Raw genomic sequence first — 13186 nt, 5'->3', positions numbered from 1 at the left:
ATTTCTTCTGGCAACTAACGTAGCTACAGCCTGTTTTTCAGTTTCAAGTGTTAAGGAGGAGAAGATGAACGGAAGCTGGTATGGGCTGTGGTGGCAGTTCAGGTTCTGCTTTCTGCAGCATTAGGGTTTTTGGCTGGTTTTGGCTCTTTACAGTAGATGTTTGTGTGCGCTGTAGGGGAGGTGTGATGCCTGGCTGCTCTGCTTTATGCATTTCCAGTTTTGGAGACCACATATCATCTCTTCTATGGTGACAAAACTTAACACATTTTTGCAGTACAGATTTTTGTCTCGTTTTAAGACTGTTCCAGTGAGATCAGTAATGGCTTGAGTTCAGACGTGTGGTTTGTGAGCTCCACATGCTGAGATGGTCCCAAGGTGGAGTAGGATGGTCTCCTGCTGAGAACGGACTGCTCGGAGAGCACAGAGAGGCTTTGTTTACCAATTCTCTTCTCCCAGCAAACAAAGCAAGCTTGTTTAATAAACACTTCACAAACAAAATGGACCTAAAATTAGAATGCTTATTTAATGAATGAAAATTTACTATGAAAATAAACATTCTTAGGGACAATAGAAGAAGCTTCTTTTAAAGTGCAGTTCTTTTGACAGTCCAACATTTTTGTACAGATACTTCTTGGTACTTCGTACAGATAGCTGTTGCTTTACTTGCTGTTAAGGTTTAAGTTCTAACACATGCTTGGAATACCGTGGTAAAGTGAGTCTATTTATTTATTCATTTTATAATCTGCAGATGTAAGGGAGACAAGTAGGTTTAGATTTTTTGACAGAGGTGTGTTACTCTATCCTGATAATATAAGTTGTAGTCACTTAGACACTGAAATTTATCATTGTCTTATTTTCTCCTTCAGATTTTTAGTCTGAATAACATTTTTGTGTGTGTTAAGGATGTGTTAACTTGAATTTCACAATATTATTTAGTCATGATCCCACAGAAATGAAGTTTTTACTAATAAGCTTTCCTGTGCTGTCCACTTTGTCCTACAACATTACTCTTTTCTACTATCCTAAGATTGTTGTTAACACCTATTTGTGTATATGTGCCACTGTTGTTGAAGTTGTTTCTTCAGTACTGGGTTGTGTGTATTTCAGCGTTGAATGACTAAAGGTAAATTATTTGGTTTTTACTATTGTTTTTTGTTGTTGGGCTTGAAAAAACATGTCAAGTATACCATAAATTGATAGAAAGCCTTAAAGTTATAGATCTTGTACTGTTCTGAATTATCAATTCAGAATATTATTTCTTGTTCTTAAATGTATGAAAGCAAATAGAAATGAAAAATGCTGGAGTGGCAATTTTTAAAGTGACATTGTTTTTCAACATGATTTAGTGGCATAAATACTATAAATGCTTTTGAAAATTCCACATAGCATGTCTTAATCTAAAGCCAACATCTAGTATCTGAATTCTTAATTAGGAGTATATTTCAACTTGTGAATATCACTGTTTCACAATTTGAAAAGCTGTCAATTAGTCTAGTATTTATTATGTCTTCAAAAATTCCACAGACTGAGTCAGTAGCTGGGCATGAAGGTGAAGTATGAAATTATTTATTCAGTATAAGGCTACCATCAGCCCAGACTTTCCTGGGTAGGTCTTATTTTCTTGCCCTCAGAGTCTTGTCTGGATAGATTTTTGGCAAGTTCGGTGTGTTTCTAGCTGAGTTTTTGGAAACCCTATTAGACGCAGAAGTGGGACTTTGGGAAAGTCTAGTACAGAGGTAGTATTCCTGGTGGTGGTTTGATGGGTATAGGTGGTAAGGGAAAGCTCGATCTGATGTGTAAGGCTGAGCAGAAGAAGGGGCACTGAGTAGCAAGTGCTAGCCTGTGCTCTGAGGGGCTCTTGGGTGGTTGAGTGGGATGAAGGGTTGAGTTTTGGAGCTGGGAGGAGAGAAGGTTTGGGGCACCAGGGAAAACTCTTTTAGGAGAGTTGTTGGAGAGACGCTAGGAAAGATGGGGAAAGCTTGGACACTGATGAGCACTGGTGCTTGCTGGGGAAAATGGCACAAGCTCTTGCAGGTAACCACAGAACACAATGGCTATAATGGGGAGTTTGATTTGAAGATAGACGTACAGGCAAAGGGTTGTCAAAAGCATTAAAAATACAGAGAAATTAATGGACAGGAAGAAACGCAGGTTTCTGTGTGCCCTGTTGGTGCACAGTGAACAGTTTTATCCAGAAGCTGAGAATCTGCAGCTGGGTTAAGTTGCAAGAGCAGTGCATGTGTTATGGATGTATAAAAAGAGTAAATTGCAGACATCATAGATATCTGAAAAGTAAATACTGTATCTTGCTGTAGAATATACCTGCTTTTCTCTTGTGTTGTCCTTTAGAATTACTGCTTTAAAAGATGAGAAAAAAAACAAATTTGAGTTGAAGTGAGTCATATGAGTGAGGGTAGCAGGTTTAGCCCCTGTTTCCTTTTAATCATCACAAAGGATTAAAAAGTTAATTTGCATTGGTTTACTTTTTGGTACATCATAATTACAGTCAATGTTTTTAAAAAATAAAAAACTATGCACACTGCCCTCACACCTATTTCTGTTGTGCTGGTGGTTTAGTTCTGGTGAATGTTAACTTTCTGGTTCCCTGTGCAGTTGTACAGAAAAATATTTTAAAATATGCTCACTTTCATTTAAATTCTATCAATTTAATTTTGTGTTTGGATTTTTTTTTTTCTATTAAATAAACATGGTCTGTAGTGTTTTTACTTTGATAACTAGATAGTAGAAGCCTCTTTGACAGGGCATTAATTTAGCTTTCCTGTGGAGTATGTCTGTAGGCAGCTTAGATGAATGCTGTTCTTTTAGATATGACTCCAGCTAGTGAGGTATTAATGAATGTTTAAAGCTATTTGATATCGATGTGACAATTTTGTGTATGTAAGTGTAAAGTGTGAGTATGATATATTAGGCTGTGCATATTTTTCCTGTGTTTATTTCACTTTATGTTAAATGTAAGAAAATAAACTTAATACTAAATTTCATACATTTAATTTAATGAACTTAAAAAATACTGTCAGTTTATGGCAGCTCTTAAAGAGAAAGATACAGGATCCACATGACTGAAACACTCACTACTTTTACTTTTTTTCTTTTTTTTTTCTTTTGCTTCTCACAGCTGCCAAAATAAACTTCTTTTGAGATAGACCTAAGTCAACATAGTTGGTGTGTCTCTAATGAAGCATTCCTCTTGAGGCCCCTACTTGGGTTTTATCTTTTTGTCATATTTTTTTTTAATCTTTCTTTCCAAGTTTAATGATAGGGTCTTCTTAAGAATTTCTGCTGCAGATTTAAAGTAAACAAGTTCCATTTCAGTAATCAGACAATTTTTATTCCCCAAGACCTTTGTTTTTTGAAGTAAAAAGGCAACGTGTACTACATTTTTTTCCTGTAATATACTTGATATTTTTTTTAAGTTGTTGAAAAATTGGCTGAAATTCAGAGAAGCTAGTATTCATCAAATGTACAAGCTTAACTCTTCTTTCTTATTATTTTCCACTCAAGCTTTCTCAGAAGTTGCTACTTTTTTTTAGGATTCTTGAGTAGCTTCTCTATGGACAAGATGAATACTAGCTTTCAGCTTCCGAAGTATATCTGTGTGGTACCATCTTTAATTAGCTTGTTCCCAACCAGATTTTTAATGGCAATTTCCAGTAAATGTTAGCTGGTTTTATATATTTTATTTAAAATCACAAAATCATGTTTTCTCTTGTAAAATTTTTGAACATATGGCTGTTTTAAATTCATAAGGAATCTCAGTCTCTAAACGTGTACAAATAAACCTTGAATTAGGAACATTCTTTGGAATTTCAGTCTTGTGTTAATGTCACTATTCTGCCAGTTTAGTATCACTGACGCTAAATATTAGTAAATGAGAGAGATAAAATGGCAATAATTGAAGGTATGTAATGTTTTAATATTCTTGGTGGCAGTGTCTGGAATTCCAGCCAGGAATGTACCATAGAGTTTTCCTGTAAGTACCATCCCATATCAGTATCTCATATTTTTGTATGCCAAACACAAAGTTTATGTAGCAACACTGAAAGCTGAACTTAGTTTCAGTAGTCTATTTTAATAAAATGCTATTGTGTACAGCATAGATTAGCAGATATAAACAAAAAAGAAATAATTTTTTTTAAAAAAAGAAGCTTGGAAAACGTAAAAAGGCAAAATAGATACATCAAAAGTTTGATGATGTAAAAGTACTTGGAGAACATGCTTAAAAAGTGACCCTAATTTTACGTAAGCTTTTTTGAGTAGCGGTGTACTTGTAATATTTCTCTTTGTTTCTCAGTTTCGGGAGTTGTCTTCATATTTGTCTGTCATTTGGATATTATTATTTCAGCTTTGGCTAAACAGCCAGCCAACTTAAGGCAGTTCAGAATCCATAAACTTGCTGTTTCTGTCATCAAAAGTCTGGAACCCAGGGACAAATAGCTGTTGTAGCGTAAACAATACATCTTATTGGTCTTGAAGGGACCATTTTGTAATGTTTTGTACTGTTGTCTCAACAGTGTGAAACATCATATACATGGCCAATTCAGCCTAGTAGCATTCACTGTTTAGATTAAGCTTACTGAAATCTAAGAACAGCAAATGTAGAACCTGTATGTATGTATCTACCCATCTATCTTTCTTACTCAGAAAACAATGAGTGAGAACAGATGTGGGGTGGGAATAGGCACAGATATTTAATGGCTTATGTCCAAGTTCAGAAATGTTACTGTACGCTAGGCATCCATTGGCTTGAGTAGATCTCAAAATGCAAAGAATATGAACATAAAAGACTAACAACTGCCCCCCTGCAAAAATTATCTTAAAATTATCTTTTTGTAAGTATTCATTTAAATATGTGTTTGTCTATCTAGTCATCAAGGAGATGTTAAAAGTACAGTTTTTATGATGTAATTCCTGAACGTATGGATTTTTTTCGTCTTTTGTGCAAGCCTAATCACTGGCTTTATTCCAGATATATTGGCTTTAATGTGGTGACTTCAGATAGAGTGGCTTTAGTTGCTTAGAATGAGCAATGGAAAATTCTCACTTACTGGTCTTTATAAATGAAAAAGAACAATTCTTGGCAAGAAGTCTTGGAGGAGAGAGCAGTGCTTGAAAGTGGTTGACAGAGTATGCCCAGAGCTGTGCGTTATCTTCAGCTCTGGAGAGTTGCATCCCAAGCTGATAAAACAGAGATGATAAATGTCTGCTGTGCACACATCACTTCTGCAGCAGCCTTCCACGACAGTGAAGCGAAAGTCTCTTGAGCGTACTAATTACTGTTAACTTTTAAACTTGAAACCAGAATTATCTCGTTGATTAATATGGTGGTGTTAGAGACGATAATGGGATCTGTTTGAGTATGGTCATGGATATATGTTATCTCAAGCAGCACTTTGTTGGCTTCTTGGATCTTGCTCATGGTACATTTGTATATTAATGTGCAGCAGTTCATAGCTTGGATCTTGTGACATAAACATCCACAGCCTCCCTTAGCATGTTATACTCAGTGAGTGGAGGGAAAGATAATGTTGGCGTATAAAGGAGGAAGAAGAGCTGGACAGAGTTAGAGACTAAAGGGGGAAGGAAAAAAAAAACCAAAACCTGTCCCAGATTTTCCCTTTTTTCCTCAATGGAAAGCAATTTTTTCTCTAGCAGTCCATGAGCCCTTTCAGACGCCTGTTGGCCATTTTCCAGTATCAAAAGCAAGCTAGAAAGTGTTAAATATTTCAGATGATTTTTATGAAAGAGGACAAGGTGAAAGCAGCTATTTAGAGTGTACACTGAGTTATGAAGATAGCAGAATCCAAACAATTCAGGAGATTCCTAGGAATAGCATGTGTTGGGTAAACAAAGAAATGATAATACTTTCCGAACGTATTTCGAGGGTGGGGGGGTGACGTATTTCTTTGTAAGTGCTTCTGTGCAGACCACCCTAGGCAAATAAAGTGCTGAGATTTACCTGAAATCTGAGTGAAATTTAAGACTAATTTAGTTTAGGGTATTGAGCATGAATCTTGGCTCTCTTCCTTTTTGTCTTTTACTCATTATCTTAATCTGTTTTACACTTACCTGAGATATTTTATTTACCTGAGAGACACTATGAAAACCTTCTGAAACACTAAAATTTTTTTAGATTTAGTGGAGAACAGCTAAGTGTGAATATGTAGTCAATATTTGTAGGAAACTTTGTTTCCTACTAGTTGTAAGACATGTAGGAATCAAGTACCACAACTATTTTCTTCTTGGAAACAGGTTATCATTAGTTATTTCTGTTAATACTTTACACTGAATTGGAAAATAAACAGAAAAGAGGTGAAAGCTGGCAAATTATACCATTGCTTTGGTCAGTCAGTTTAAAGATTATTGGGGCACATTTATATGAAAATAGCAAAAAAAGTAATGTCATAACAAATTAACTGACCTAAGTAAGTGTTGGTATACTTCTCCAAATACAACTTCAAATGATGTTTACATTTCACTTACGGGAAGCCAAACAATATAGGAGAAGGTGGTTGTTTGAGATGTGTTGGGAAGTGCGTTACAGCTCCCTGGCTGGCCTGTAGAATTCCCATTACACAGGTTTTGTGCCTGTGATAATGTAACCAAAAGAATGAGAATCAGCACAGCTTTTTGAAGAGGAAGGACTAGCACTTCATATACTTCTCTGAAGTAGTTTGAGTTCTGTGAGCTACAAAATGAATTTTGGTTATTATTCATAACATCTTTTAAGGATTACAATGCATTATTCTTTATTAAAACAGAAAGGTGGCTAAGCACTCAAGAATGCAGCTCTGGGGTCCTAAAAATGTTGGTTGCGTAATTAATTCAAAGTTTGCAGTTTGGAGAAAGTAAGTTTGATACTGGCAGTGCAGTACGAGGCAGTCTGTGCACATGCAGCTGCGGACCACACGGTTAAATCCAGCTTGTTGTTACTTACTCACTGAGTTACCTACAAAGTACACATTGGCTGATTTAACTCCTCTTTGGTATATGCTTTCTTGTGTGCTGGATACTTTTTGATGATAAATCTGAAGTCTCCAGCCATCTCTCATTGATAAATAAAGCTGCTTGCTTTATTCCGTATTTATTAATCTTAGGGGTTTTTTTGTTTGTTTAAGAGGATAAACCAAAGCGACTATGAGGTGGGAGTGAATTTGTGTAGGTTGTTTTGGGGTGGTTTTTTTTTTTGTTGTCTTTAAGTCTTTCAGGCCTTCCACAGATGGATCCCACATGAGTGACTGCGGATGGTTGGAAGCACAGATTCCGATGTTCCGCTCGTTGTCCCCCCCGGCACTGGCTCACTGCGCGGGTGCAGCGTGGCACGGTCCAACCTCTGTCTGTGAAAACACAGCAGTTAAAGTTACTTGCAAAGGACTCTCCTGGGGATCGATAAAGTCTATTTCTGTTTATGTAATGAAATCAGGGAGCAAGGGTCTGCTGTAGTACTTTGCTGATGGGATTCCAGAGGGGTTGTCTTTCAATGAAGAGACTGAATTTAATAAACCTGTAGTCTGGTGTGCTCTTTCTCGGGTGGTGCTGCCTTGCTCTAATGGATTGCTGTTGATAATTTGGGGTTACTTTGTTTATGTAGTCTGAGAGCTTCTTTTTAAGCAGCTGGCTGGAAATGGAGATGAAGGCAGTCTTAATTCACTTTTAATAAAAGATCAATGGGTTTATTGTGAAAAAATAGAATACAGATGTAAACTGTACCTGATAAACGAATTAAATGTGTGTTTAACCTTCCTATTTTGTTTTTTCAGTGCTACTGGTGCTTGACCTTCTTCGTTTTCGAGACTATTCTCTTTCTTCGTAGTTTCACATTTTAAATTTTACTTAGGCTACAAAAACAAACTCCGCTGGTGTTTTTCATCTGAAGTACTTACCAAATCCCTCAGATTTTACAAAATATTTAAAAAGTAATCTCCAGACTAAAGTCTCATTAAAACATTTGCCCTTCCTGTGGAACAAAAGTTCAGAGTAGTTCTGGTCGATTCTGACTTGGAAACTGTAAAACAAAAAATATCATGGTGTGAAGTATTAATTTAGGCTTGGCAGCCTCACTGTAAAATTTATTTCCAGAAGCTTCCAATTAAAATGCAGCATGCCTAATAGTATAAGGGAAAGCACCTTAGAGACTCTTTCTTTTATATTATATGGGAGGAAAAATGCCCCAAACATTAGTGAGAATAAAATGTCTTGGAAGTATTTTTTTATGAAACAGTCACATTTATATTGCGATGAGTTGACTTGGTAGAAGAAACCACATACTCAGGAATTTCTTAGCTATACTAATTTTCAGTATTGCTTTTTAATCAAGCCATTTGATAGATTAGTCAGATATTTATAAATATGCAACTTTTTTTCTTTTGGTTTTCTTTATGTCTTTATTATGCCTTGTGCTCTCCTGCTCCTTGAACAATGCAGTTTGGATGCTTTCCCCCTGTGGCCTTTTCCCATTTCAAAGGAGAGAAAGCAAAATTGGAAAGAGGACAGATTGACTAGGATAGTTATGTAAGGGGATGTGTTAAAGAATTTAGGTCCCTTCAGACTGATGGAGGTACCATATTTGTCTGTAACATAAGTTGCATGGTGATAAGGCAACGATTGTTCACTGCATTTCTGTAATAGAAGTAGGAATGGTCATCAAACAAAACTACAGTTTGCAGATTGAAGTAAATCAAAGCGGTTGTTTAGGATTCTTGAATGGCAAAACGCATTATTACTGAAGTTACTTGGTTGTGGAGGAATCTGTGCTGCAAACTGTTGGAGGTCAAGAGAATATTGGCAGAGTAACACTATACGCTTATACTGTTCTTGTGGTCTTCACTGAGTATTTCCTATCAATGGCGGTCAGAGATGGGATATTTGACTGTACCATGGACATCTGGTATAATCTGCAGAGGCTGTTATAACAGCTCAAAATGTGTTAATATTCTGTCTCAAGAAGGGTGTTTGTGGATGTCCATGAAAATTTTAAACAGCATCAAAAGTAATGAAATTTTAGGCAAATGCATTTTTTTATTTCCAAAAACATTTCAAAATAGCACATTTTACATCTTGTTGGATATTTCTCGACAAAATGTAGATGCACAGACAGACATATGGGCAGTTGTATATTGACAGAGTGCATTTCATCAGCAGGTGGTATTGGATTTAAGAAGCTGAAATGTAAGACAAGTGCTTAGGGATGGTCTGTAACATGGTACATTTTGTTGAAAGTCTTGTAGTTAAGTATTCCCAAGATGGTCTGGACAGCATAAACAGTGCTACTGTGCAAGAGCTTTTATATTATGACATAAAAGAAAGCAAAATGTTTTCAGTTGTGGAATTTTACCATAGACAGAATTACTTCTGAAATGTATGCTAATTTAATCTGAAGCCAAAGAGAAATGATTTTCAAAACCAGTTGTGCAAATCTGATGAAGTTCTACTGTGATAAATAGCTCTGCAGCAGTTCACTTCAGGAGATCCCCTTTCTATTTTGGATTTATGTTGTATGTATACTGCAAATCAGCAATATTAAGAATAAGAAGGAATATAAATAGTATGATTAGAGGCAATTTTTTAGATGATGTAATCATTTTAGAGTGAATAATGAAATTTGAAAATTTTTCTTGAAGTACAGGTGCTCTTGTACATGAGGCAGAATCTGTCTGGGTTCTCAGGTTCACATTTTTTCACAGTCCAGGAATAAGGAGAGAGAGAAGAAAAAAAAAAAAAAATGAGGTGAATTCATAGTTGTTTATTTTCATATTGAGGTTTTAAACATTTTTACGAAAGAAAGTAAATTGAGAGTAAGTGCTTAGGGGAGGGGGAAAAAAAAAAAGGCAAAAGCCCTTAGAAATTATTGCATTGATTTAAGAAATTCTGTGGTTTCCCTTTTTAATTCTGTCAATACAGACACAGTGCCAATGCTGTTCCTTGGGAAATTCACCTCAGTATGTCTCTGTGTTCCCATTTCCTCCATGGAATGAGTCATGGGATATGGGTTTAACCAGTAGTGTGAATAAAATGCCTTTATGTGAGAAGTATCTTCTAGTATTTTTGGAAATACTTTTAGAAAGGGAGGATATTGAAGAGCATCAATGGCTTGTTTAATTTTTACCTCTAATTACATTGTGTGTTACTGGTCAGTGATGTCTCATCACCTCAGCCTCACATATCTTCAGGGAAGTTTAGTAACAAGATTCTAAATTTGGGGGGAAGAAAACATCTAAAGGAGGTCACCTCAGAGCTATTTCTTTTTTCTCTTCTAGGTAGGGTATTTCGACACCCAAAATAAATACTGAATCTATAGTGATGGATTGGATAATCAATTTTTCCCATTGCTGTTTTGCTCAGTACTAAAGAAGCTCTTTTTTCTTATAACCAAACTAGTAATGCTGCAATGCAGTTAATTTTATACATCCCATTTTATGACAGAATATGACATTGTAGAATTAATTGGGAAATTTAGAATAGGGCTGCATAGTGATATGATTTTCATGTGTGGGATTCACAAATGTGATACATTTCAAGATGTAGGGGGGCAGTATTTTATAGGAAAACTGTAAGTGGCTGAGCAATCTTTACTTACAGCCACAAGTATACCCATGCTACTAGGAAAGACTAAATTGCCACCTTGTATTTTCTGTGCTTAAGCGACAGCTCTGAAACATGGTTACTTGGCTATTTCTGCCTTCTTGGCCAGTTGAGAAAATGTCTTTAAATCAACAAGTAATTATGTTCTTTTTTTTTATTTTTTTTTTTTTTTAAATCTGACTGAAAAGGCTTATGTTTTTCCCCAAGTCCTTAAATTGTTTATCTGAGTAATGGTGACTAAAAGTGTTCTTTAAGCATTACTTTCACATACCTTTCAACTACTTCTGTTTAGATAGCGTAACATTTCAAAGTGGTTTATTTAATAATGTCATTTCCATTCTCTGGCTTTAGAGGATTTTATAAGGCCTTGCGGTTTAAGGTTCTGCATGGAAGTGGAGGGATATTGTTTTAATTTAATACAAAAATTTGCATTTAATTAGAAAAAAAACCCACTAAACCAACAACAGTAGTTACAAGTCAATCATGAGCGTTTTTCAAATGAGAAAATCAGAGTCATATAGACCCATTTTGGAAAGATACATCAGGTATTTGACAAGGTTCAGCATGAAACTTGGTGTTTGTGGGGTTTTTTTGTGGTTTTTTTTTAAGTGGACAGTTATGGGTGTTTTTATCAGAGGTAATTTTTGTATTTCTTACTCAATAATTTACAGTTGATGGGAAATACATAATAAAAGAAGTTAATTCTCCTGTAAATATTGTGAAGAGTTGAACAGTAAGAGAATAAAAAGAATTGGGAATCTGCAAACATTCAAAAAATGGTTCTTCTCATTCTCCAAAATTGGGAGTTGCTGCATAAGGATGTGTCTAAAAGAAGAATAGCAGAGCTTGTGAATGTAACTTTTAAAAATATGTCTTATCACCAGACTGTAGTCACAGTAAATATCTATGTCCTTTCCCAAACATTGGGCAGCTTCATTCAAGGCCAGTTTGCCTTTTTTTATAGTAGATGTTAGAAAAAAAATCAACTTCATATCAAGGTGATCATCTTCATTACTTATTTAAAGTAATTGATATGAAGAACTCTTAATTGTACCAACTGCAGTGTGACTTCATACAATGCTGTCTTTTAACTGTTGCCTCAAGACCTGTATAATTGAGATCCTTAAACTTTTTCATTCTATTTAGTGTATGTGTGTTTTTCAAGCTGATAATGTGAAATAAATTTTCAGTTTAAAAATCAATTTGATATTGCTACCATATGGCTCTGAATGTTGAGAGGGTATGGATTAAGTGAATAATAGCTCAAAGATAGATTTTTTTACTTAAGTTATAGGCCCGTGAATAATCTTATTTTAAATCAAATGACGATCTGATTAGAGGAGGTTATTATTGCTGAGGTGGTGATTTTCTGCGTAGCTGAAGGGAAAATAATTATGGCTGTTTAGTTTCTGGGAATGTCTGCAAAGAATATCTCTTTAATAAATCAACAAAAAGTGGTAGAATTTCACTATTCATTACCTGTAAGCTATTCCAGGAAAAACTCCATGAATTAAAAAGAAAATGTTACTATTTAAGTACCAATGAACAAAATGCTCCATCACTAATGCAATAAAAATAGCATCCTGCTTACTGTTAAGTGGGGTTTTTTTCTATTAGATTATTTTTGGTCTCCATTATTTGCTAGAATTACCAACACTTGAGACGAGCTGCTTTTGGAGGTGCTGAGTTTTTTAGTGTCGGCACCAGCTCAGCAGAACTCTAGAGGATAACTCAAAAACAGAGTTTCAGTGAGCAAAGCCAAAACTTTTCTAGTTCATCTTGGATACTGTAAAAATGTGGTATGTTAATTTTACATTTTCTTCAAGTGCCAAGGTTAAGTTTGTATTAATTTCAGCACCATCTCAGGAATAAAGAAGTAAGCCTGTGATTTCAATGAAGCTGTTTCTGACTCATTTGGCGTAGATTAGATTAAAACTATTCCTTGTTCATAGGAAAATCTGGGAAGATGTAGCCAGAGTGTTCTTGTGCAACTGATATGACTACTCTCTTTTTCTTTTCTTTTTTTTTTTTTTTTTTCTTTTCTTCTTTCTAGGGTCAGTACAGGCCCTCTGACTTGTTGTGTCCAGAGACGTATGTCTGGACACCTATTGAGCAATGTCTACCGCTGCTTGAGCACTCAAAATACTGTCGATTCAACCAGGACGTAAAAGCAGGTAAGTTTACAAGTAATTATGGGCCTATAAATTGTCTGTCTTGTTTTTATAAGGTATTGGTATCATCTGCTGCTGAAGCATTATGGAAATCTTATCTGTAAAGGATAAAAAGTGTAAAATTCACAACTCCTCCAGCAAGCATTAGCAAATAGAGAGTTTTATCTTTTAACATGAAATAAGCAATACAAACTTTAAGTACATTCTGTTTTACAAACTATATGTAGTTCAAATTTAACACACATTGCTACTTTTCAGATAATGATATTTGTTATTCTGTGCATGAACAATACTGATCAAATAATTGTTCCTCCCTTACATTCCAGTCAGATGAATGCATAAAGAAAGGAAATTAGAATCAATACAGGAAAGGGAATGAAAGGGCTGGAGAAGCTTAAAGGCATCAAGTGCTTTTG

At 35.4% G+C, this 13186-nt stretch overlaps 1 protein-coding gene across 5 annotated transcripts in view; it reads left to right on the top strand.

The window, feature by feature from the left end:
* The window catches only part of ATE1 (arginyltransferase 1), an 84667-nt gene that overhangs the window by 48626 nt on the left and 22855 nt on the right, over positions 1-13186 (top strand). For all 5 annotated transcript variants that reach the window (XM_075026539.1, XM_075026537.1, XM_075026538.1 and 2 more), the window contains one exon: positions 12653-12773. In XM_075026539.1, coding sequence (XP_074882640.1) covers positions 12653-12773 — 121 coding nt within the window. The remainder of the gene's footprint in view (positions 1-12652; positions 12774-13186) is intronic.

This window comes from Buteo buteo, chromosome 4 (assembly GCF_964188355.1).
Source record: "Buteo buteo chromosome 4, bButBut1.hap1.1, whole genome shotgun sequence".
Classification (NCBI taxonomy): domain Eukaryota; kingdom Metazoa; phylum Chordata; class Aves; order Accipitriformes; family Accipitridae; genus Buteo; species Buteo buteo.
The sequence above is the reverse complement of the archived record's forward strand: the minus strand, read 5'-3'. Positions and strand labels throughout refer to the sequence as shown.